Raw genomic sequence first — 25,809 nt, forward strand, 5'->3', positions numbered from 1 at the left:
CTTATTTTTGCACAATAATAGAACGTTCTACCGGGTGGGGGGGGGGGGCAACCTTTGATCCCCACTGTACAAAAACACTATCACCGTTTATATTTTCATGATAATCTTGTGATCAACACTTCCTGAAGTGTTGAGATAGAGCATAAAAAGTTCTCTTTTTCATCAATTCTTATGTAACCCTTGTGCTATCCTAGGCACTTTAACATTGGGAGTGGGGTCATCTAGACCCACTAGACAGTGCGCTGAACCTTTTTTCTTCAATGATTTGTGATCTTCACTGGTGTCCATGGATTACATGAAACCTTTCCACCTTTATCATGGTAGGGAGAACACATCAGTGTAAGGGTGGGGTCATCTAATAGAGCACAAAGGTGTGTGGAGTAATTTCCCCTCCATTACATGTTACAGCGAGGCAAAGAGCGCAGTAAGACGGGTGTAGGCCTGGGCTGATCGACACCGCCCAGGCTTTCCCTGAGCAGCTGCTCGCTGAGAACCAAGATATTCAGTCAACAAAAGGAAGGCCCCGTGAGAGGAGACGCTTTCAGCTTTATTCTCTTGACATGAGCTTAGATAAATATACAGACATCTACGGAATTCACACCATCTTCATCTTCTGTTGTTTTTGGTCCAGAAACATTTCTGCAGGCGAGAGCTGGACGTCTGTCAAACCAGGACACTCCTGCTCCCGGACAGGTTCTGCCGTGCTCCACTTTACGGTTTGGATTTTATAGTTGACACACGTGAAACATTCCACCACAGTAGAGATCACCTGGAAACCTGAACAGAGCCCTGAAGGACAAAACCAGCACCTTATGTACAACTATTTACACACCCCTAAAGGGAAAAAAAAAAAGATCTGTCCACGTTTTCCTGGATTTCTCTCAGAGCTTCACCCCCCCTCTCCCCCAAAACAGACACACAAACCAAACACACATCTGAATCCTGTCACTTCTTCTGGGTCCTGAATGAACACTGATGCTCTTCATTTTAAGGAGTGTGTGTGTGTCCCCTGTAAGCATACCCCCCCCCCCAGTTCTGTAAACCCGACTGGGGTGGCCAATGCAAACATGTTTCCATAGAAACCCTGTTTTTATTTTGGAAACATCCTTTTCTGGAGCTTTTCTTAGAACGGGTTCTGCCTGTCAGCTGCTGCACGTGGAGGGAGGCTGTAGGGTTGTCAGAATCCAGGCCTGGGGGGCCGTCGTCCAACACATTTTCCATCCAACCAACCTGCCTTTGAGGCTCCTTATTGGCTAAACACACCTGATCCAGGTGATCGACAGCAGATACAGCAGGATTTGGGGGAAAAACCAGCAGGAAGGCCTAAAGTTTGACACCAGGAACCCTGGTACCAGGCCCCTGCACCACGGCCTGGGGGGGGGGGGGGGTTCGTTATAAAGGGAATCCTTCAGTGATTTGCTCCCGAAAACGGCCATAGGTAATAAAAGCAGAATGACACAGAGGTTCATGATCAGAGTACAGTACAGGTGTGAACACGCCACTTTGCTTTAACGCTCCTGTTCCAGCAGAATGCAGCCCCCCCCCCCACCCCCACCACCACCACACACACACACATGCACACACACACATATGGATCGGTCTCTCCTGCTCCTCCTCTCTGAATGTGCTGCTGTGTGATCCAATGGATTCTGCAGGATTTTGATCCACGTTAGTTTTTCTGTCACAAACTGTCAGACATTTATTCTTCTTCCCTCGTTTTCTCAGACGCTCTCAGTTTTTGAGCCACAGCGCCGGAAAGCAAGGAGAAGTTTCTGTGTGTCGTCGTGATAACTGCAACGCTCTCGTTCCAGCGTCCCAGGATCATTTCCATGGCGACGGGTTGGATTTTCAAAGTAAAGGCTCACATGGAGAAAGTCAAAGTGCATTACAAAACAAAACGCCGTCAAAAGCTCAAACACGCTAAGCCCACTCGGAGCAGGGGGGGCCGCCTCAGACCACCTGACAGCAGCTGACTCGAGCGGCGCTGCAGAGCAGGCTGTCGGTGGAGCCCCCGCCGCGCCGGATCTTCACGGAGATGGTGGCGTCACACAGCGGAAGCTGCAATACTCCGTTTTTCAGGGCTGTCAGCTTGTGAGAGTCTGAGGCGCCTGCTGTTTTGTGAGGGGGGGGCCGAATGGTCGGGGAGCATACAAGGTTGGTTGTGGGGAGGGCTGGCTTCTGGATTGTCACCCTGCTGGGGTCTATGACCAGTGTGACTCCGCCCCCACGCCCCCCGCAGCGCTGCTGCATCTGGGAGCTGAGGCACAGGCTCATCAGCTTCAGACTCTCCACCAGAGCGGCGCCCCGCCCCCCCATGCAAAAGACCTGAGACACAGGGCTGGGGGGGGGCTCGGCGCTGCTGCAGTTATTACAACATGTAGAGGGGCTGCTGTGTCCTCCACTCGCCCCCCCTCCAGTCCCACCTCCTCCTCCTGCTCCATTACCCTCTCCTGCACCATCTCCACCTGAGCCAGGCGGACCCCCCTGGTCAAAGCCAGAGAAGCCCCCTCCCTGTCCCGAGCTGCTCCCTCCTCCATTCCCACCCTCGCTGCCGGGGGGGCCCTCGCTGCTGTCTCTTCGGTTCCAGCTGTATCCGAAGCCGGAGTCTTTATCCATCCGCCTGCGGTGGCTCTCCGAGTCGTCGTCGCTGGTCTCGGAGCTGGAGCAGGACGACCCCCTGCCTTGGCTCTTGCGTCGGTGGAAGCGCTTCTGTGTGGCCCCCGGGGACGTGGCGGCCCCCGAGCTCACGGTCCCGCCCATGTTCATCTTAAGTCGGCTGAGTTTGGGGGGCAGCCCCTCGTTGGTGGAGAAGTCGTCGTCCGACTCCCCCTCCTCAAAGATCTGGTTGAGTACGGGGGCGCTCTTCCGGGACGTCAGCCGGTTGGTGAGGGAGGGCGGTTTGCGGCGCAGGATGACCTTGGTTGGTAGAGGAGACAGATCCTGCTCTTCATCCTCCTCCTCATCCTCCTCCACCCTGACAGGTAAAGAGAAGGGATGAGAGTGGGCATGCCGCTGCACCACAGCTTTCTGTCTGCAAACATGGTTCAGGCCCCCACCTGAAAAGGCAGCTCCTCTGCTTGGTTGCAGTGGAGGTGGAGGGAGCGGGGGCCCTGGGGGTCTCAGGGATGCAGGCTGGAGCCGGCCCCCCTGCAGCTGCTCCCTGCAACAACAGAGTTCTGACTTTTACAACCTTTCCACCCAAATGTTCTATGGGTGACCAGAAACCACAGACTGTAAATAAGAACTGGACTGAGTAGCCCCTCCCCCCTGGCGTTGCAAACAGGAAGTACTCTCTGAATGCAAAATCCCATAGACCTCTATAGAGAAATGCTGTTACTCAGTCATTGTATTGCTCAAAATAAACATTTTTACCTTTTTTAAACATCTTGCTAATCCTAATTTTTTTCATGATATTCTTTCTTTATTGCAAGTTTTAATGAAAGGGGTGTGGACTTCCAACAAGCTCGCTCATGATTGGCAACAGTATCTACCCTACAAACATCCACTCAGACCGATGAAGAGCTGTCAGTGTCCACTGGCTCTGAATTGGCTTCATTTGGCTGGAGCTGGAAGTCTAGGAGTGACATCACACCCAGCTTTGTTCATCTCTATGTACAGTCTACGGCAGGGGTCGGGAACCTATGGCTCGCGAGCCATATATGGCTCTTTTGATGGTCACATGTGGCTCGCAGACAAATCTATAATTATACTTTTTTTTTCATTAGACCAGTCCTTCTCGGGCGCGATACGATGCCAGTGGTCAGTTTACTATTATTTCACAGAGTTTGTACCAGCCGGAAACCTGTGAATTGCCGTGCCTAAAACTGCGCGCTCCCGTCTCTGAGAAAGAGCGCACAGTTGCGGAGACGGGAGTGTGAGGAAGAAAGCAGAGAGTGGGGGGTGGGGGTTGTGGGGAAAGGCAGCAGGTGAATTGCGCAGGGATTGAAAAAACGTAAAACCCGCTGCCCTTCACTGCAGCGTGAGTGTGTGTTTGGCTCCGCGTCTGCATGTGAGCAGTCTGTCTCACATCTACAGAACATTCAGACCTACGATCAGGTTTAAAGTCTCAACGCCTGCATGAAGCAGAAACTCCACGTATCAACCAGACTAGACCATCAGCAGAACTACCATGAGAAATACTCATCATTTATTAGCAACAGCATAACAATGTTATTCAAAAGAATCCACAGACTTATTGTACTTTAAAAATGTTGAAATTACATCAAATGCACACATTCATTTGTATATTTAGTTTTAAACATAATGTCGCGGTCTGACTTGGACTGGGTGGCTGTTGGGTCGCGTTAAAAGTTCTGGAGTTCATTGAATGCATCATGCAGCGATCTGATTGGCTCTCAGTTCTGTCGCTCAGCCTGTTAGGTAATTTGGACCAATGGGGTTCAGCTATGGGCCGAATAAGGGAAATGGGAGGGCTGGAGCGGGAGCAGGTGAATATAAAGGTGGGAGAAGCGCTCTCGTCTCGTCGGGAGAAATTAAGAATTAATTGTACGGCGTTTGTTGCGGTCTGCAATAACAAGAACAAAGAACCTTAAATGAGGTTAAGTCTCCGTGCCTCAGTGTAGGAAAGGGACACTACATTATTGTATGGCTCTTTCGAAATTACAATTAAAAATATGTGGCGTTTATGGCTCTCTCGGCCAAAAAGGTTCCCGACCCCTGGTCTACGGGATGAAGTCAGAAACCAGCGTGAGGGGGAGGAGCCAGGCTGCTGCGGTTTGCCTAAAAATGTGTTCATAACTTGACGCTCTGGATGTGTGTGGGAGGAGCTTCTGTTCAGAGTTTTTAGCCTCGTTGCTACATGGAAGCATTGACTGTATCTCTCATTGAACACATGGGCACATATGCCAAAAAATGCCAGTTTTTCAGCAAATTCGGCAGATGGCCGGGCAGGGGCACGTGTAATCGGGAGGCAGCAGTTGCATTTGTACACGCTGCGCGTCCACATCAAAACGTGGACGGTTGAGGTGTGTTTGGGTCGTCGTTTAGGGAAAGCAGTGCAGGCTGTCGCATGATGAAGAACAGCTTTGATGAAGATGAGCAAACCTGAGCTGGGAAACCCGCAGAGTCGGTCACAGAAGCGTCTTCCTGCAGGCCCAGTTCCATCATGGCTTTGGAGCGATGCCCGTTGAGGAGGCTCTCTGCGCTGCGAGCTGGAGACTGGGGGCCTCCAGCATGAGAGATGGACGATGCTGCCAAAGTGTCCTCTATGTCCTGGTGCATGTCCACCCGCGACGGCCACGACTGCCTGGAAAATAAGAGTCAGACCGTTAAACAGAACCTGGGCCGCGAGCAACCCCTTTGACCGGAGTTCAGTCTGCAGTCTGTTTTTCTGCAGAAACCACAGCATTATTAGTTCCTCCAGTCCCTGCTTTACATGCACCAGCACGGGGGGGGGGGGTTTGACCCAGACAGGTGCCGCCGGTTTTTGGGTTGTCCGAGCCCATGGAGGGTCGGAGAGAGGAGCGACCGCATTTTGAGGGGAGCCCAGGTGGGTCTTGCATTTACACCAATCTTAAGGGACGTCATGAAAACGGAACGTACCATTGTCATGCTTGTGGTAAGAGTATTTTGAAGTATTTGTGGGGATAGTGTAAGTTGCGCACACACGGATGACGCCGTCATACGGCGTCCTTTTACGCCAAACTCTAGGCAAGGCAAGGCAAGTTTATTTGTATAGCACAATTCGTACACAAAGTAATTCAAGGTGCTTCACAAAACAGAAAAATGCATTAAAATCACAATACATCATAGAAATAATCAACGTAAAATTTACTTTAAAAAAAAAATAAAAAAAATTTGAAAATTGAAAATTGATTTAAAAATAAAGGAAGGAAAGGAAAGAAAAGTGCAGGTAGGACCTTTCAGTCATATACAGGGCTAAACAGAAATGTTTTAAGTCTAGATTTGAACATGAACACAGAAGAGGCCTGTCTTACGACTTCAGGGAGGCTGTTCCAGATTTTAGCTGCAGAATATTGAAACGCTGATTCCCCTTGTTTAGTTCTGACTCTGGGTATCAACAGGAGGCCTGACCCTGAGGTCCTCAGAATGCGAGATGGTTCATATGGCACTAACATGTCAGAGATGTACTTTGGTGCTCGGCCATGGAGAGACTTGTACACAAGCAGAGCTGCTTTGAAGTCTTTTCTTTGAGGTACAGGGAGCCAGTGCAGAGACCTGAGCACAGGACTAATGTGATCATACTTCCTGGTTCTGGTCAGGACTCGAGCAGCAGCGTTCTGGATGTACTGAAGCTGTTTTACAGCTCGTTTGGAGAGGCCGGTGAGCAGGCCGTTACAGTAGTCTAACCTGCTGGAGACAAATGCATGGATAAGTATCTCCAGGTCTGGCTTTGACATTATGTTTTTGATTTTGGCAATGTTTTTCAGATGATAAAATGCCGCTGATGTTACTGACTTGATATGGCTGTTAAAGTTCAGGTCAGAGTCCATGATTACCCCTAGATTTCTGACTTGATTTGAGGGTTTAAGAGACAGAGAATGAAGGTAGCTGCTGACACTTTCTCTTTGTTTCTGTGGGCCAAAAATAATAACTTCGGTCTTGTTTGAGTTTAGCTGGAGAAGGTTGTTCTGCATCCACGCACTGATCTGTTGGAGGCAGTGGCTGAGTGAATCCACCGGCCCATATTCACCTGTTGTCAGTGACACATAGATCTGAGTATCATCTGCATAGTTGTGATAAGATATGTTATTGCTGCGTATTAACTGCCCTAGTGGCAGCATGTAAAGGTTGAACAGAAGGGGTCCCAGGATCGATCCCTGGGGCACACCACAAGTCAAGGCCATGTAGTCTGAGACACAACTCCCAATTTCAACAAAGTATTTCCTGTCTTCCAGATAAGACTTGAGCCAACTTAGGGCAGATCCAGAGATGCCAACCCAGTCTTGGAGTCTGTGCAAAAGGATCCCATGATCAACAGTATCAAAGGCAGCACTCAGGTCTAGCAGGATTAAGACAGTGACTTTGCCATCATCAGTGTTCAGGCGGATGTCGTTGGTTACCTTGATAAGAGCACTTTCTGTGCTATGATGGGGTCTAAAACCTGACTGGAAAACATCAAATGAATTGTTTAATAAGAGAAAATCAGTGAGCTGTTGGTAGACAACTTTTTCAAGGACTTTTCCTAAAAATGGCAGATTAGAGATAGGTCTGTAATTATTCAGTACAGTGGGATCAAGACCGCTTTTCTTCAGGAGAGGTTTAATGACTGCAGTTTTTAAGGCCTCTGGAAATATTCCAGATTGAAGAGACATGTTAACTATTTGAGTAATTGATGGCAACACACTGTTCAGGACAGACTTTAGAAATCTAGTGGGTAACACATCAAGGCAGCATGTAGACGAGCTCAGACGGGTGATGGTCTCTTGGACAGTTTGGTCAGTGACAGGTACAAAGTGAGTCAGCTTAGAGGGAGTAGGTGGCCGTTCGATAGTTATATGTGTTGTGGAGTTGATGGCTTTTTTAATGCCCTGAACCTTGTCATTAAAAAATACAGCAAACTCATTACATTTGGGTGTGCAAACCAGTTCTATTGGTAGCTGGGTTGGAGGGTTAGTTAAACTGTTTACTGTTGTGAAGAGGACACGAGAGTTGCTGCTGCAACTTCCAATGATTTCAGAGAAGTACCTTTCCCTTGTTCTGCATAAGATCTGGTTGTAAGCGTACAACTCCCCCTTATACATTTCATAATGAACCTGGAGTTTTGACTTGCGCCACTTTCGCTCAGCTCTGCGGCACTGTTGTTTCTGTGCCCTGACTAGATCATCATTCCTCCAGGGAGCTTTCTGTCTATGTTTTCTCAATTTAACCTTCATAGGGGCAATGGCATCCAGAACATTCAAGATGCTAGAAGTAACAGAATTCAGCATTTCATCAACATTGGCACCAGAGGCGTTTTCAGGGTTTATCATTTCTACAAACTGTGCCCTAGTGCTCTCATTTATTTGTCTCCTTTGGACAACTGCAGGGCCAGGTGGTGGTTTGGGAGTAACAGACAGGTCAAAGAATACACAGAAATGATCAGAGAGGGCGACATCAACCACACTGACATTGTAAATATTAACCCCCTTTGTGATGAGCAGGTCCAGAGTGTGCCCTCTGCTGTGGGTGGGGCAACTTACATGCTGAATTAGATCAAAGGTTTCAAAGACAGCATTGAGCTCTTTTGCATTTCTGTCATTGACATTATCAACATGAACATTAAAATCACCTGTAATGACTAGACCATCAAAGTCTGTGCACACAACTGAGAGCATTTCAGTGAAATCATCAATGAAACTTTGGCTGTGCTGAGGAGGTTTGTACATGACTATGCAGAGTAAGGGAGGAGTTTGTTTTAACTCAATCTTAAAGGACACATACTCAAATGATGAAAACACACCAAATGATAGTCTGCGGGTTGCAATATTATCTCTAAACAGTGCAGAAACGCCTCCACCCTTTTTATTTTCTCGTATTTCCGATACATGTTTGTAGTTGGGGGGAGTTGATTCGACTAGAACTATGTTTCCTGTGTTTTTGTCAAGCCATGTTTCAGTTAAAAACATAAAATCAAGATTAAAAGAAGAGATAAGATTATTGATTAAAAATGATTTGTTGCATAAAGATCTGACATTGAGTGCAGCAAGTTTGAGATTAGTTTCCTTGGGACTGGTCAAAACCTTCTTGCAAGGGATATCAACTAGATTTCTTTGATTGGACAGTCTAACTGCCCTTTTTTGCATTCTACGTGGTGCAACTACAGGTATAGCACCAGAAGGAAGCTGTTCATCACAGGGCCCCAGTTTGACATAACCTTTCCTAGGACACTGGGGGCCCGTTTCATCCTAGCTCTGGGGGATAGCACGTCTAGAGGCGCGCAGGGGAGGTCGAGTTGAGGGTAGTTTGGGTGATGGACCAGGAGGAGTGGGAGCTGGACGGGATTTGGGTGAACGACGGAGGGGGCGTGTTGGAGGGGCTTTGGATGAAGGACGTGTTGGAGGGACTTTGGGTGAAGGAAAAGGAGGGGGCGCTGGAGGGGTATGAGAGCTCCTGTGTGGTGTGAGGCTCACAGGTGTTAGGGGAGCCATCTTAATTCCTGACTTAATGAGGCTATCAAAATGGCTAGGTAGGGCCATGGGTGAAAGTGGGGGGGACGAAAAGGAAAGTGAGTCTTCACTGGGAGTAGATGTAGCAGGGGGCGCCCACGGCTGGTCAGATGGTGGTATTTCTGGGGCCAAACCTGGTGGTTGTTGTTGTGGTTCTGCGGTTGGGTCCTTAGCTGGCGGTGGTTGTTGTGATGCTGGTGCAGCTGAGTCCTTAGATGGAGGTGGTTGTGGTTGTGGTGCTGGTGCTGCCGGATCCAAGTCATTGACCGGTGTTGGTGGAGGTAGTTGTTGTTGCCGTTGTGCTGTGGTTCCTGGGACACTGGCTCGGTCCTTCCTTACTGCCTTTTCAGGGCCTTGGCCTCTATGCCCCAGAGCGTGGAGGAGGTTCTTCACTAACTCTTGCTCCACCTCTGTTCAGGTGTGGGCCTCTTCCCATGAATAGGTCCTTTCGTTTCCAGAATGTATTGAAGTTCTCAATGTAATGGAATCCTCTGGAAGCACACTCTCTGCAGAGCCAATTGTTCAGCTGAAACAGACGGCTGAACTTGAGTGACACCCCATCGATGTTAGGAAGAGGTCCACTGATGAATGCTTCAACCTCTACTTTGTCAATCTCTTCAAATAACTTGATGAAGTCTTTTTTCAAACGTTCAGATTGTTCTTTTTTGATATCGACAGCACCTACATGGATGATTATTCATTTGACTCCTTGGTACAAGACTTTAGATAAGAGTCCTGTAATCACTGGAACAGTAGAACTTGGGCAACATAAAGTTTGCATTCTTCTGTGGCTGACTCCACTGATAGCGCCATCTCCAAGCAGCAGCGTATCTCTGACCTTGACGTTTGGCACAGATTTTCTTTCTGCCTGTGCTTTGTTGCCAACATTATGACTCCTATTCTGTGGTCCAATTTCACTTTGTTCTTTAACATCACATTGTGTTAGGGGTAAAAATCTGTTTGTGAGCTTTATTTCGGATGTTCTGTCATCTTTACGCTTTGGCTTAACACAGAGTTCCTCCGCACAAAGTTTCGGAAAGGACACAACATCACTCAGGTCTATGTCACTGTTATTCTTCTCATTTGTAGTAAGAGCAGGCTTCTTACCACCCGATGTTACTGGAAGGGTCTTGTGAAGTCCATTTTCAGTTTCCAAAGTAAATATCCGTGTTTGTAGCTCTTTTATTTCTTGTTGGTAGATCCGACAGCATTCACAGTGGGAGTTTGTTTTTCTTCCTCTTCCGGACATGTCGCTGGCTTGTCAGACGTAAAAATATTGATTTGTATAGGTGGAAGTCACAAAAAAGGATGACCAGTCTGATATTCCAGGAGTTGTGGATGAGGTAAAATAATTAAAAATGATTAATTAAATGATTAAAAAGCAAATAAAGCAAGAAGCGGCAGGAGCAGGGGAAAAAGCGTCTGCACTCTTTTGCAGGGGGAGGAGCGAAAGTGTCTAGCTAACTCTAGCTGTTAGTAAGGTGGGAGTTCTGGCTCCTTACTGAGCGCGCTCAAATGCTCCACGCACAGGGTTTACGTGTGATACACAAGTGCCTGTAGGATGACAACACAAAGTGTGCTCTGATTGGCAGATGTCTTACATTTTAACTGCATGCAAGGAGAGGGGGTTGAAAAAGGACAAATCTGTAGGACGGGCATGCGTCTCACTTCGCCTTTACATGTTGTACAAGTGTTCACTACGACGTGTCACTCGCAACATGTCTGCAGAAAACATGTGCATAAAGATTTTCCCTCCACTGGATCATCGACCTCGACATTTTCCGTGGCCCTACAGATTCGCCCAGATTTCCTGGGAAAACGGGGTTTCCAGACAGCTCGTCTCCACCCGGAAACGCTGTAGAAGCTGAGCAGCGAACACGTCTGCTGGTGATGATGCAAGACGGTTTCATTCACGGAAAAATAATATAATGTACAGACAGACTACAGACGTTGTAGGTCTGGCCTTTGTGTGAACAGTCAGGATTCACAAGTAAAAAAACAAAAAACCTTTTCTGCATAAACATGGATGTTTGTGTTAGACTGTAGTTCCAGTTCATCTCTCAACATTTGTATTTATGTACAATCTCTGTCATTCCAGCAGATTATAGACCTATTTCATTTCTAAAGTGGACAGGGGTGCATGTTTAGTACTATGTCTGCGTCCGCTCACTAGGGGGAGCTCTACGTCTGCTTCTCCAGGGAAAATTCTGTGTTTAGACGTGCTTGTGGCATTTTTCTTAAGAACAAATATAATAAAAAATCATTTCATTTTTGCATTTTTGAGTACTTCTCCTTTTAAACCGTTGTCAATCAAAGTGTCGCAAAGATGCACAGCTTGAATTAATGAGCTTGGTCAATGGCCATCTTGACCTCATAGGATAACACAAGGGTTAAGAGTTTTGGGTTAAAAATTTCATAATTAAAACACCACAGGGAACGTTTTTCTAAAAAAAAAAAAAAAAAAAGGAAATTGGTCGCTGGTTGACTTTAAAGACTCAATAAAAATGGTGTTTCTGCTGTTTTTAACATGTTCTCGTCTCCTGATGATGGAGCCAGGGCTCCAGACTGCGAGCAATTGGTCGCATTTTGCGACCAAAATTTGAGAGTGTGCGACTGAATTTTACATCCAGTCGCACATGTGCGACCAATAAATTTGCCTCCCCCACCCTTCGTATTTTTTATACATTAAACGTGGAAGGGGCACGTCAATGATCAATGAAATAATCAATGAGACGCAAGCCCACACGGACGCAGGCAGACACACACACTCGCGTACATACTCATGAAACGCGAGCACGTACACTCTCGCGTGATACCTGTCTGTGAGGCGGCCACTGCGTGTGAGAAGAATAGGGAAAGCCACTGTGAGTGGCTAAAATGCGTGGAGGGGGCGGGGCCTAGAGATAATCGAGCGCGCGTAAAAATCTGTGGGAAGGAAACTGAGATAAATATCACAACCTGATATGTTCGTCTGAGCTATGGGTAAGCGAACTATTGATTCGTTCTTCCGACCTGCGTCTAGTGTACCAGTGCCAGAGTGTACAGCAGGGGTCTCAAACTCGCGGCCGCAGGCTATTTGCGGCCCCCAAGATGATATTTTGCAGTCCCCGCCTTAATATGAAGGTTTAATGTTACTGCAGGCCGCCAGTTTGTATGAAGACACTTTTTCATTGTCGTGCGCGGAGCTGACCAACCAATCACAGTGGGGTTTATGACTCTTGGGGGCGTGACAATGACAGGGTTTGAAAGCAGGAAACCTGACAGCTCCCTCCCCGGACCACATTAAGGAGTTCTTTACTTTCTTTTATAACATATTTATTCGCTCGTAATTTTCTAAATACATGCAGTCCGTGCTGAACTTTTCTCTGGGCCGCACAGAACCGGAGGAAGGTTTAGGTTTTGGTTACGGCGGCGCATCAAACGGGTTACGGCAGCACACCGCTCCCGTCCCGCGGGAGTCGGGTCAGCTGAGGAGAATAAATGTCCCACACCTACGTGCGTGACAGCTAACGGGGCTTGAACTTTAAACACGCTCGAGCAAAAACAACATTAGTTTTAGACACACTGAAAATACGTGGGGAAAATGCAACGATAGACGTGTTTGACATGAACCGGCACCTCGCCTGGATCGTTGGGGAGACCAGGCGGGGGGGGCTGTGAGATGAAGGCGAATCTGCAGCAAGACTGAAGGAGAACAGTTGGAGTTGTCCTTAACATTCAATTTAGTTTCAATATTCTTCTCCCCCTTAGTATGATCTGTGTTATTATATATTTTATGATTATTTTAATGTTTTGTGATGTATGTAGCCTTTTTTTAATGAATTGGTATTTTAAATTATTTTAATTAATCACTCCACTACAAAAACCATCAGGACACATGTCCCACAATGCATTGTTTTGTAGTCTCTAGTTTCCAGCTGTGTCCGAGTAGGTTTGCCCCTTGCTCCCACCCCTTTCTCGCGATATTTTTGTGATGATTGACAGTTGATGTTGGAGCAAAAACAAAAATACATGTCACACACCAGGTGATCTGCGCAGCGTTGAGTTCACCTGAGTGATCTCAAACACGGTTATTGTGCATCTTGGCTGCACCTATTTAGTGTCACAAAGATAAATTTCCATCCGTTTTCTTAACCATTTGTACTGTCATGACAGCGATGGTGCTGTCAGTTTACCTTCTTGTTGCATCTTCAAAAGTGCAGAATAAAATGTGACACTGAATTTGAAACAGCACATTGTAATTTCTGCATCTATCATTAAAGTATTTATTAGTAATACAGTAGAAATTAGTAGATTTGGTTAGAATGTTGATTTACGGTGTGCGCCCCTAAATTTTCTGGTTGCGCCCCTAAAATTTTCAGTTAGGGGCCACTGTGCTCCTAGTGAAAAAAGTTAGTCTGGAGCCCTGGGAGCACATTTATTAGGAAAATTAAGCTCAGATCTGCATTTCTAAATATTTATTCAAATCCTGAATCAGCAAATGCTGCTTAATAAATACTGTATTTTGTGACGTAGAAAAAAGGTGGGTGGGCCAAAAGCTCCCTGCTCCGCCCTACAACAGGGAGGGGTGGGGTTGCTCCGCCTTATTGGTCTCGCCCACAACTCAGAGCCAAATTTCTAATGAACTCCTGTCGCTCTGCAGAAACTAGGTCCTAGAAAACGACAAGTTTTTAAAGAAGAATTTTGGTCCAAAAATACTCATGAATGGAGTAAATCAAAAGCATCAGAGCTCCTGGTCTTTGTGCTCCTCCCGCGGCTCTGTCCCAGGCTAACTTGTCTGCAGCGATGGGGGCAGTTGCTGTGAGACGCCGGGGCAGGGGTGCGTACCTGAAGTGCGCCTTGATGCTGCTGGGGCTGGAGGAGCGCGGCTGGACCTCCTTGTCCTGCTTCTCCCTCAGGATCCTCTCTGCCAGCAGGTAATATGTTGCTGTGATGTGGTTGTATTTGTTGGTCTCCAGGGCCCTGAAACCACAATGTCCACGTGAAGCCCGGGGGGGGGGGGGGGGGGGGGGGGGGGGGGCTGGTGACAGCCTGTGTGTAAAAACTGGTGTGTGTGTTTACTCAATGATGGCTTCTCGGTCAGCGATGTCCCCCAGCACCATGCGCTGGATAATGCTGTTGTGCTCCTCCTCTGACAGATTCTTGTGCGAGACCAGGGGAGTGTTGTACTTGGTGGCAGGTGATGGATCAACTCCCTGGAGCCAAGCATGACTTTCAATCTCTTCCAGGGAGGCTCTGTGCTTGGGGTCTCTCTGTAGCATGCGGTCTATCAAGCTGAAAACGACAAAAGAAGGAAGTTTCAGAACATTGATTATAAAAATAAAGTTTAAATAAAAAGGGGTTGATACAAATATACACCTTGTGTGTTCATAGATTCATAAGCTGCTATTGAAACAGTCAGATCTAGAGCTCTTCAGCTGCTGGACAGGACAAGTTAAGGAAAAATGTCTCCATCTTTCAGAGGAGGACATTTAGCCCAAATGGGTGTCGTTTGGTGTGGATGTGTGACAAGGAGCTGCACTTGATCCCCAGCAGACAGTTCACAGTGGGCTTCACATTGTGGAATGATAAAAATACACACAGGAGGGAAATAGTGGGTTTAAGTTGCACAGTATTTGGTGATGTTCCAGATTCATGAGTGCATCCCTGCACAGATGTCTAAGCCTGCAGGCTTTGGTTTTACACAAGAGGTGACAGACACAGGAAGACTGAGTGAAAGGGATGTTCAGTGATGAATCAGTGACTAGACCTGACAGGAGATGAAGAGGAAATGTTTGTTTGATCCCATGAAACCCTAAAAACGAGGACACCTGAAGAGAAGCACCAAAAACAGACTGTTGACACTGATCCATCAAGCCTCAAGCAAAGCTGATTAGCCAGCTGTGGTGAAACAGTTTCCTGTGAAAATGAGAATTATGGCTAAAGAAAGAACAGCGATGCATTCACTTACTCCCTGCAAACACCGGAGACGTGGGTTGGGACGGTGTATTTACAGTCCATGATCATGGTGAGGGTCTCACTGTCATTGGCCTCCTGGAAGGGGGGCTGGCCACACACTAGCATGAACAGGATCACGCCCAGACTCCAGATGTCTGAAGAACAGCACACAAATCAAGCATCAACACGTCTTTCCAACTTTAGTCACAGAGGTGCAGAGCTTCTCTTCATCAGAGCAGAAACGTCTTGCTTCCTGAATGGACTGCAGGGCGTTTTGATCAAACCCTTTGGAGTGTTTAAGCACCAGGGGTTGACATAGCCCACAAATTTGCACTGGCCCACAGGGCCAGTAGTTTTTGAAACTTACTGGCCCTGCCTGAAAGTTACTGGCCCGACACCGCGCATAGCGGGACCCGCCGCTCCGCAGGTGCTTGCAACTTTAGGGGGGTCTGGGGGCATGCCCCCCCGGAAACTTTTAATATGGTGCAATTTGGTGCATTCTGGTGACATCACTTATTTCTACACTTTTCAATGACTGAAAATAGACCATATCAAACTTAAATCTGCTCTAGTCTGTTTCAGATGTTTTGAAGAGAGCACTGCAGTGTAGTAGGTAACACTAGTTCAGAAGTTTTCATGGTGCTTCTAACGGCAAATATCGCAATAAATCATAAACCTTAAATGTGTTAAAACAATCTAATGGCAGCTTGAACCATTTAACGAATCAAATAAATCCCTTAATGCATTTGACCAATCGGATGGACGCCTTCACATTGTTGACCAATCAGATGAAGCCCTGTTATGTTAGATGTTTGTAACCTATGTCAACGTGGGTCATTTGGAGTATAATTTTTAAACTGGGAATGGTTATTTGGTTATTTTGCTGTTTGTTTATATACCGCAAATTATATCGTTATCGCAATTTTAATCTCTGATATCGCATATCGCGAGTTTTCCTCATATTGTGCAGGTCTAACTGAGATCATTCAGCTAACTAGAAATACTTACTGCTTACAGTGTTGTACAGAAAAACAAAATTAAGTAGTTTAACATTCTACTGCATTTGAGTCTGAGATTCAGGTATTTGGAGTTGCCTTTGATTCTTTGACATTCAGCTTAAAGCTTAGTGGATACAGTTTCATCTTCAATGCATTCATTAAATATCTTGCTGTCCATACTACTAATTCCACCCATTACTCCATCTAACATATTCCTATCTATTCCTGCCATGTCTTCCACATCTCTGACATGCTTCAGTCTCTCTTCAGTGACGGTGTCGGATTTATAATCAAATGTAATAATAACCCACTGGCTTGTGCCTTCGTTGTTGCTGTTTAACATTGTTTTGTATTGAATTGTTACATTCAATAAAGTTTGAAAAAAAAAAGGAGTGAGCGCGTGCCGCGTGGTGCTCGGCAGTGAAAGCCGCGCGTGCGCAGGCGGGAGAGAAGGAGAAGTGATCAAAGGTTTCCCATAGAAACCCTTGAAGTCTGAACACAGGACTAGCAGAAAAACTAAATTATGAAGACGAGGTAAATCTACACGTTTTCGCAAAATTTACTTTATTGAAAAAGGTGAAGAATATATAAACCGTTAAATATTTTAGTGGCCCGAGCGGATAAGTGAAAAGTAAAGTCTTGTGGTCCGCACTGCTCGAAAAACAGGACCGGGCCAGCGGACAAATGGCTATGTCGAGCCCTGAGCACTCTTTCTAGGGTTCAGATGAGGGCTGCTGCGCCACTCTGTGTGCCGCTCCGAACCGCCACCTGCCTAACAGTTGAGTTCATTTGAGTTTCCGTGTCCACGTGCAGACTTTCAGCCTCTGAGGTGGGCTTCTCGGCATGCTCTGTCTTCTCTCACTGTTCTAATGCTACATATTACTGTTTGAATGCTGCCTTCTGAAGTGTTTACTACGGTAACACTGGTCTTCCTCATGTGCTGCTTCATCACAGCAGCCTCCTTCACTCAACTTCACTCAACTTTACTAAACTAACAGCATCCCCTAGGGTTCACACTTAGTTAACAGTAAGCAGAGTCTGATGCCTGTTTGGGACAACAGCATCACAGAACAGCCAATTAGGTGAGACAAAGTAGTGTTTGAAGCCACGTCGGGTTCACCACCTGCCAATCAAAACAATGAGTTCCCTCATGCCACGTTCACACAGGTCTGTGACGCACGTTCACAGGCGGTTAGGTTTGATCTTTTACAGCTCTATTCCGAAATAGGAAAGACCACAATTATTCATTTCTCCTCCATGATTGATTTTCAAACGGTTGGCACTTCAGCGAGAAAAATGGGCGCCACACATCGAGAGCCAAGACCGGTCAAAGTTCAACTGGTTAAAAGACCCACTCTGATGAAAACTGGGTTTTTGGTGTTTTTAACGTGTTGTTGTGGCATTTTTTTCATGATGGAGGACATATAAGAATAGCAAATAATTTCAGATAAAAACTGGCTTTCTGAGTATTTTTTAATTCAAACTGTGATGATCGGGAGCAGATAGAAACTCTCCATTTGAAAAAGCTCTCAGGTGTGACGCAGCCACTGAAATGGGCGGGGCCAAAGTCTCCCTGCTCCTTCCCATTCTGATGCATCCACTTACAGACTAATAGCTGCATGAACGTCTTTGTTTTCCTCGTCTGAGCTGGAATCTGGATCTAAAGTGTAAAGCTGGATCACTCTGATGTTGCTCGCCGTTTTAGCTGTACCGGTAATATTAGCTTGGGGGTGTGATGGGCTGTAAGCTAGCTGGATGATGGGATATCAGTGGACGGTTACTTCCATGCCAACAACTTTCTCATGAACTCCTGCCGCTCTGCAGAAACAACACAGTTTTTGATTTTGGCTCAAAACTGCATCATTGAAAACAGATCAGAAGATGATCAGAGTGGGACTTTAACATTCAACACTCAATAGCTACGTGTTGACCTGAAACCTTGAGCAGCGATGTGTGAACGTGTGAGCACGTATGAGCGCGTTCACATAGACTTTTCACTGGAAGTGGCTGCTTGAGCGTGTCCCGAGGTGGGTGTGAATGTAGCACCAAATATAAGCAAATCCTCATCGACAGGTTCAAATCTACAGTGAACTTAAAAACGCACAGGCAGCAATGGGAAGAGGGAGGAGGTGTGATGCTCTGACCAGAACAAGAGCAGCAGCGTTCTACACCGGCAGGAGTTTCTGGAATCCAGCCCAGACGGAATGAAGATGTGGATTTCAGAAGGAAGGAAGGAGCAAGAAGCAGCAGAGTTCTGGTTCCTTCTCTTCACACGGTCTGTGAAGAGTGCTGGTCCAGACACCAGATGCAGAAATGAGAGTCCTCTGTCTCCCCAACACTTTCTGACAACACAACTTCTTCCACTGGGATGCTTGAAGCTGAATTCTGTACTCACTTTTGGAGGAAATCTAAGTTCACATTCTTCTTCTGATAATAAGCAAACTGTTAACCCAAAAGAGAGGAAGTGTGCGTTTTAGGAAAACCTGTTCCAGTAGTAGAACTGTTTTTCCATCATAAATGAGCTGGGCTTGGCTCTGCTTCCAGGAATGATCCACTGCGTTGAGCCGTGCCCCCCCAAACTTTAAAGTTATTCTCCAACCAGACTGTGAAACCTGTTAGGTTGTCGTCTGTCTTTAAAGACGGGTTTTGAGCCTCTCAAGTGCACCTCTGCATCACTGAAACCAATCCTGCTCAGTATTTGAGGCTGAGGATGTCGTATAAAGGAGATAACTGACCCCCACCTAAACTCACAGACACTCAAGATGCTCCACAAGTGGGTACACCTCCCTCACTTATAAACTGGCAGAGATCCTCTGCTGCCGGTGGCGGACACTTCAACACAGCAGGTCCAAAAAGCCCAAATGTTCCGATGATCCATCTGCATGCAACCGTCACGGTTTTCTGAAAGGTCAGCGCTTCCCGTGGCCTGATGCGGCGCGACGCCTTCACAGAGAACCGTGTGCTGCATCCAAAAGGTTTGCTGCTTTGACCCCCGTCTGACCCCACAGCATCCAGCTGATCTTCCAGACTTCCAAAGCGTCTCCAAACAGTTTGCTCGCGCAATCATTTTGCATTTCCACCTCTAACTTCAGAGAAACAAAACCGAAAGAAAACAGAAACTGCTGCTTGTTTGTGTCAAACTGTCCCTGTGGAAGGAAGAACGGCGTCCAGGTTTGAAATTTTGGTCTTCCGTGATACATGTGTGATATTCGTAATTTATTGTGTTCGTTGATGTGCACAAATGTCCGTCTAGTGTTTTAGCCGACTTCACGTAAATTTGGTTTTATGCTGTTCAAAATTTTTGGTCAGTTAGGATTTGTTTGTCGTTTATACGCGGTTATTACAGGAATCACGATTGCGTGATTTTTGTGGGATTTCCACGACCGCTCCACGTCTGCCTAACGGACTCTTCACGCATGCATCACAGATGTATAACTTTTTGATCACGTACACAGCGCACATATTGCGTTCAAATCACGTTATTGACGCACAAATAACAAACATGTAGCATATAAACAGCACAACAACCACGCATGGTTCATGTTCTACGTTGATTGACGTGTTCTTTGCGTGGTTTATTCGTGATACATCTTTGAAAATATCATGTGAAGACCAAAACCTGTCACTCTTTCCACATATATTAACATATGAACATTTTTCTTCCACTCAATATGCACAAAATGTGCGTAGTGGCTGTGTGACACGGCCTTTAGGAAGAGGTCATCTATTGCCCTTTGAAAACTCTGTGGTCACACGTCCTTCAGACAAACCCAACTGAAAAGAAACATGCTTTTAAAAGTTTTCCCATCAGGATACATACCTACAGCTGGAGCGTCGTACTCGTCACCCAGCAGGATTTCGGGAGCAGAGTATGCCAGAGATCCACAGCTGGTGGTCAGCTTTTTCCCCGGCTGGAACTTGTTGCTGAATCCAAAGTCGGTGAGTTTTACTAGTCCTTGCTTTTCAAAGAACACCACATTCTCAGGTTTCAGGTCCCTGTGCACCACGTGGAGACGATGGCAGTAGGAGATGGCGTGGACAATCTGAGCAAAGTATTTTTTCGCCAACTCTTCATTCAGGCCTTCCTCGTGTTTCATGATATAGTCGAACATGTCTCCTCCATCGCCCAGCTCCAGGATGAGGTACAGCTTTGTCTGAGTGTCTATCACTTCGTACAGGCGGACTATGTTGGGATGCTGCACCAACTTCATGCAGCGGACTTCCTGGAAAAGATGGCCGGTGGCCACCGTGTCCAGCTTGGTTTTGTCGATCACCTTCACGGCCACCTTCTCCCCCGTGAACACGTGGCGTGCCAGCTTGACCACAGCAAAGTGCCCACGGCCTAGAGTCTTGTCCAGGTCATACAGGCCGGCGATCTTTCCGTCGTAACCCCGTTTGAAGCCCGCCATCGCTGGGGAGGGAGATGGGCAGAGAGGGGTCTCTGCAGCAGGCAGCGGCAGACTGACTGAGTGGTGTGGGCCCAGCTTACATCAGTTCATCTGAGGCCAAGGGCGAAACCAGATGGCTCCAGCTTCCTGGACACATTAGACACAGAATGTGAGCCACGCCAGAAAAAGATGCACACAAGTGTCTGCAAAACGCCTCCAGGTAACCTCACCGTGACATGGTTTAGATTCAGGGACAGAGAAATGCGTTCTGCTGCACACATTCACTTCCGGTGTGAAACCAGGAATGACACAAAGCGGTAAAAAGTCAAATCTTCATGAACAGACATTTCAACTTCTCTGTCCAGGTCAAGAGGAGGCCTGCGTCCAAGACTCCAAAGGTTCAAATAACTTAACCCTTTAACAGCCAAGCTTCAGCTCCACCCTTCACATTCTTTTGACTATCGTAACTCTTCCAATGTTAATGCAATTACCGGTAAGTCCAGTGGATTCTCAGAAACCGCTGATGTGCAATGATAGAGCGAACGGTGGAAGTTATAATATGTCAAAAAGCATGAGCTATATTACCCTAGTACTTTAGCTGCAGCATGATAATATAATGTGACATAGGGAGTCTTATTTGATTAGGAACACCCTTGTCAAAAATATTTCATGTTGAGAAAAGATGCTATTTTTCCCCCTTATGTTTAGGCGTTCATGCCAAAAAACATCTCATTTATTTTTTTGTCATAAATAAAACAGTTTTGACATTAGGCCTGCACAATATACCGCAAATTTATCGTTATCGCGACATCAAGCTGTGCAATATGCATACCGCAAAAGACGGCGCAAATCGCAATAAATTGTTACCTTAAATGTCCTTAAACAAACTCATGGCAGTTTGAAATATTGAACAAATGAAATAAATCCCTTTATGCATTTAACCAATCGGAAGGACCCGTTTACGTTGTTGATCAATCAGATGAGCCCTTTTATGTTTGATGTTTGCCTCCTACGTCGACGAGGGTCATTTGGAGTATAACCTTTAAACTGTAGCAGTGAAATGGAAATTATGTTTTTGGTTGGTTTGATATTTGTTTATATACCGCAAATTATATCGTTATCGCAATATTAATCACCAATATCGCATATCGCGAGTTTTCCTCATATCGTGCAGCCCTAGTTGACGTCCAATTTAAAGTATCTATAGTAAAGAGTGTAGGAAGATTTTATTGCTCCTCATGAGAACCCGACCTGCATGCCAAAGGTTGACCCAACTCACTGCAGTTCAGGAGCACAGAGGATACATCTTTGTTTCAGTCGCACTCTGATCATCTTCTGCTCTATTATCAAAGCGTTCCCAGTTGTCTTGATTATGATGATGCTGTTTTTAGCCAAAAATGCAAAAACCTGTCTTTCCAGGACATAGTTTCTGTTGTGTGGCAGGACTGTTGGCATGGAGTAAGTCCGCACCCCTTCCCATCATCCATCTGTTTACAATCTCTCCCGCTAGCTTACAGCCCCTTAACAACCCCAACCTAACATCAGCAGTGCAATAAAAATGTTGAGCAATGTCGGAGCTATCTAGTTCTGATCCAGATTCCAGGTCAGACCAGGAAAACAAAGACGTTCATGGATCTGTTTGTCTGCAGGTGGATGCATCAGAATGGAGCAGAGCAGGGAAATAAATGGAGGCTTGCCGTAGTAGCGGCTTCTCTGTCACATTTACAACTTTTATCAACGGTATTATTTTCGACTGCTTCTGATTCACAACTATTTGAATAAAGAAATAATAAGAAATGCAGTTTTAATCTTGAGTTTCGTTAAATATGTCCCCCATCATGAGAAAAATGACACAACGACATGATAAAAAACACAATTTTCATGGAAGTGGGTCTTTAAATACAAAAAAACAACACGATTTCTAAACTATTCAACTTCATTGTCTTCTTGTAGTGTTTCCTAGACTTGTATTCACGCGTCTGGATCGCAGACATTCTGTGCGTGGGTGCGTGTTTGGAGGGGGGGGGGGGGGTGCATACCGAAGAAACAAGTAGATCCAGGTGAGGGTGTCATCCAGCCGGAAAAAGATGCAGCCCTCTGCGGCTCCGAGCGCGGAAGGAGACGGCAGCAGCCGGCTAAGCCATCGTGAAGTCTGCCTCCCGCTCACTCACACCCGCCGCTGGAAATGTCAGAACACCATATGATGAAGACGGGGGGAAGAGCTGCCCCAACAAGCAGGTGTAGAGCCGCTGCCATAGTCACAATGGACGCTGCTGCCGCCTGGGCTAGCACCAGCTACTAGCTTGTTGACTGACTCCTGCATCGTTAGCTTTCTAGGACTTAAACTGGTTTCCTCTGGTTAACCAGTTTACCACAGCGTACATGTACACCTACATGCACAGAAGATCGTTTTTTACCTGCAAGCCCAGGTCCGCGGCTCTACAGATGCTCTCTAAATACCCCGCAGCCCCGGTTAGCATGTAGCATAGAGCTAAATGTGCGGCTCACCTCACAGGGTCGCCTTCAGCAACATCTGGTCCCGGTTCCCGTCCACACTTGATCCAAGCCACTCGATTCCGTTTATTTTTACGACTAAATCAAAGAGGACGCAGGTGGTTCGGCGTCTCGGCGGAGATCGTTGCGCCCCAACAGCGTCTGTGCCCGGGGACTGAATGTGAAAGGAGGCGTTGCATGGTTGGCAGCGGATGAATCCTCCCTGCGCGGCGGCTGCCTCTCAATGTTGCCTTCAAATGCTTCAGGAAACGGTAGTTTCTCCAGGTTCATCGAACGACTACAACGTTTCCTTAGTAATTAAAGCGAGCGTAAGAAACATTAAGACATGATATGCTATCATAGAAAGCCTGAAGTATATCTTAAATCTAATATTATATGTTCAATAATGGGTACCAGACCACATAATTACCCCAAAAACGACTGAGGTTTTAACTTCAAATGATTGGAATTTTCTAACGTGAAGGTATCATCAGAGAAACGTTCATGTCTCGAATTGAATCAAGAAAAAAAAATCATGGGAAAAAAAATCAGGACAAACCATGGTGAAGAAACAAATTTACTTTAAAGTATTTAAAATGCACTTTTCCCCTTTTTAATGATAGCATTTTTAGGGTCCCCAAGCTAATAAATCCCCTGCCTTATAAAGACACTGGTGAGGCTGGTAACCCTAACCCTTAGAACTGTCGCAGAATAAAACCCTGGTTCAAATCCCATCTGGATCCTTTCTGTGTGGAGTTTGCATGTTCAACTTGTGCATGTGTGGGTTTTCTATAAGAACTCTGGCTTCGTCCCACAGTCCAAAAATGGGCATCATAGGTCAAATAAACTGTCTCTAGGTGTAAATGTGAATGTGTGTGACTGTATGTCTTTGTGTGGCCCTGCGACACACAGACTGACAAACCATCCAGGGTGAACCCCGCCTTTAACCGACAGTAAAGGTTCCAGTAACCTTATTACCCAGAAGGGATTGAGCGAGTTCAGGGGATAGATGGATGGAGCTTCATGCCTGAAAAAGTATAATTAATATTGTTTTTATTATTTTTTGAAAGAGCTAGAGTAAAAAGTTTGAACTTTTTTTAAAGGGGGGGGGGGGGGGGCATCATTTACTAGGTGAATGGCAGAAACATAATGAGAAAGAAATAATTATTCATTTTCAAAGTCTTTTATTATTCAATTACAGTAACAGATGACTTACTTCACATTAAAATAAATTACAATTTATTGGAGAGAAAGATTGGGGGGGGGGGGGGGGGTGATTAAAACTAGGCTAAAACCCAGTAAACAGCAACCAAGCAATCATAAATGAAACTCAATGTTTTTGCTTCCCCAAGGTTACAAAAAACACCTTCTGGAGTCCATACACATGTTTGAATGTCACCAATCATTTTGAAATAAGCAAATTCAACCTGTAAACAACTTTTAAGTAGAACATAAAAGATGAAGAGAACATCCACGTAACCCACAGACAGTAAACGATTCTTCCTTGTCGACCAGACGGCAAGTTTAGCTGTTGCTACAGCAACATTAAGAAGCGTGTGGACATGTATTATTTCACACAGAATGCTTTGGACCATAAAACAAAAAGAGGGGAGGAAAACACGTTCCTTAGTCTGCCATAACAATGATCAAGAACTGCAAACAAACCACTAGCACATAACAACCAGTGCAGGAGTTTCAGATGTCTGTTTAAACAAATTGTGCTTTGTATTTGTCTGTAGTTATGACAATTCTTCACTGGAGATCAGCTGGACGTTTCTCAACAGGACACTGGAGCATCATGTCAGAGTACAGTCTAAGCCAGAAGCCTCAAAGCACCTTGATGCTTTCACATCCTCCAGAGACTGAAGTTTTCTGACTTTAACATATTCTGAGCCATCTTCTCCAATTTACCAACTCCCACAAAACCAAGTAAGTTGTCTACATCCACTGTCCAGTCCATCACATCAGGAATGACAGTCAAAGATGGAAAAACATAGTTCCAGGAGGTATTCCAGCAAATGTCCAGGAGGCAAGGAAAGAGTCTCTACAGCACAGAAGCAGACTTCACCCTCTCTGAACAAAAGCTTGGGTTGAAGTAGAATTTTGTCCCAAGATGTCCATGGACAAGGTCAAATGACCAAGTATCACACAACCTATCAAAGAGAGAGAAGAAAACAGCAGAAAATGGAAACAAACCTTAAGATCATTTTACAGGTCATAGATATATATCTTAAAAGAGAGGAGAAAATATCTAAACACAAAATTTCGTGTTAGACCTGGAGTTTGTGTTCAGTAGTACATCGACATGAACCAATGTTCAATGAACTTGTTTAATAGACATAGACAATGGACCCAAAACATAGACAGTGGACGCAAAAACATATTTTCATATTTTTGGCACAAATGGAACATCATAAAAAAGGAGTTCAGTGTAAATCTGTTCTTGTTCAAAGAGGTCAAGTCAAACCATTTGCAAAAAGTACACTTGAAGTTTGTTTTATTAAGAATACTGTTATGGTGCCTGTCAGTCTCCTCCCCCTCCCCCTCCTGCTCTGCTCCTGACTCCACCAGCTGGGACCAATTCACCTCATCACCTGCTCTGCTCTTAAGGAGATCCAGACCCATTAGCCAATGCCAGTTCGTTACTCTCTATGGTGACTGTACCTGGTCTCAAGTGTAGTTCATGGTTCCTTGTTCAAATCTGGCCTTGTGCTTAACCTGCCTCTCTGTCTCAGGATTCCAGCCTCCAAGAGGCCCCAGTGTGGATGTCAGCTCGAGTTCTCCAGCAGTCCGGTGGAACCCTCAAGCTTTGCCAAGTGGCGCTTTTACCTCCAGCCACGCCACAAGCCGCTTTCCTCTCCAGCT

The 25,809-nt window shown here is 46.0% G+C and overlaps 1 protein-coding gene across 2 annotated transcripts; it reads right to left on the reverse strand.

Moving 5' to 3' along the window:
- Positions 1 to 526: 526 nt before the first annotated feature.
- snrka (SNF related kinase a) lies at positions 527 to 23,200 on the reverse strand. Of its 2 annotated transcripts, none has more exons than XM_023964266.2 (9): positions 22,960 to 23,200; positions 22,491 to 22,630; positions 19,884 to 20,594; positions 15,079 to 15,220; positions 14,190 to 14,402; positions 13,956 to 14,090; positions 5,065 to 5,266; positions 3,057 to 3,160; positions 527 to 2,974 (listed from the first exon to the last, which is right to left on the reverse strand). In XM_023964266.2, the coding sequence occupies exons 3-9, from the start codon at positions 20,470 to 20,472 to the stop codon at positions 1,951 to 1,953; spliced, it is 2,409 nt and encodes an 802-aa protein (XP_023820034.1). In that variant the 5' UTR covers positions 20,473 to 20,594; positions 22,491 to 22,630; positions 22,960 to 23,200; the 3' UTR covers positions 527 to 1,950. The 2 variants fall into 2 exon arrangements, with proteins under 2 accessions (XP_023820034.1, XP_023820033.1); XM_023964265.2 differs by having other exon boundaries at positions 19,884 to 20,598.
- Between the last annotated feature and the right edge of the window lie 2,609 nt (positions 23,201 to 25,809).

This window comes from Oryzias latipes, chromosome 16, assembly GCF_053564925.1.
Source record: "Oryzias latipes strain Hd-rR chromosome 16, Olatipes_Hd-rR_3.1".
In the NCBI taxonomy this organism is placed as follows: domain Eukaryota; kingdom Metazoa; phylum Chordata; class Actinopteri; order Beloniformes; family Adrianichthyidae; genus Oryzias; species Oryzias latipes.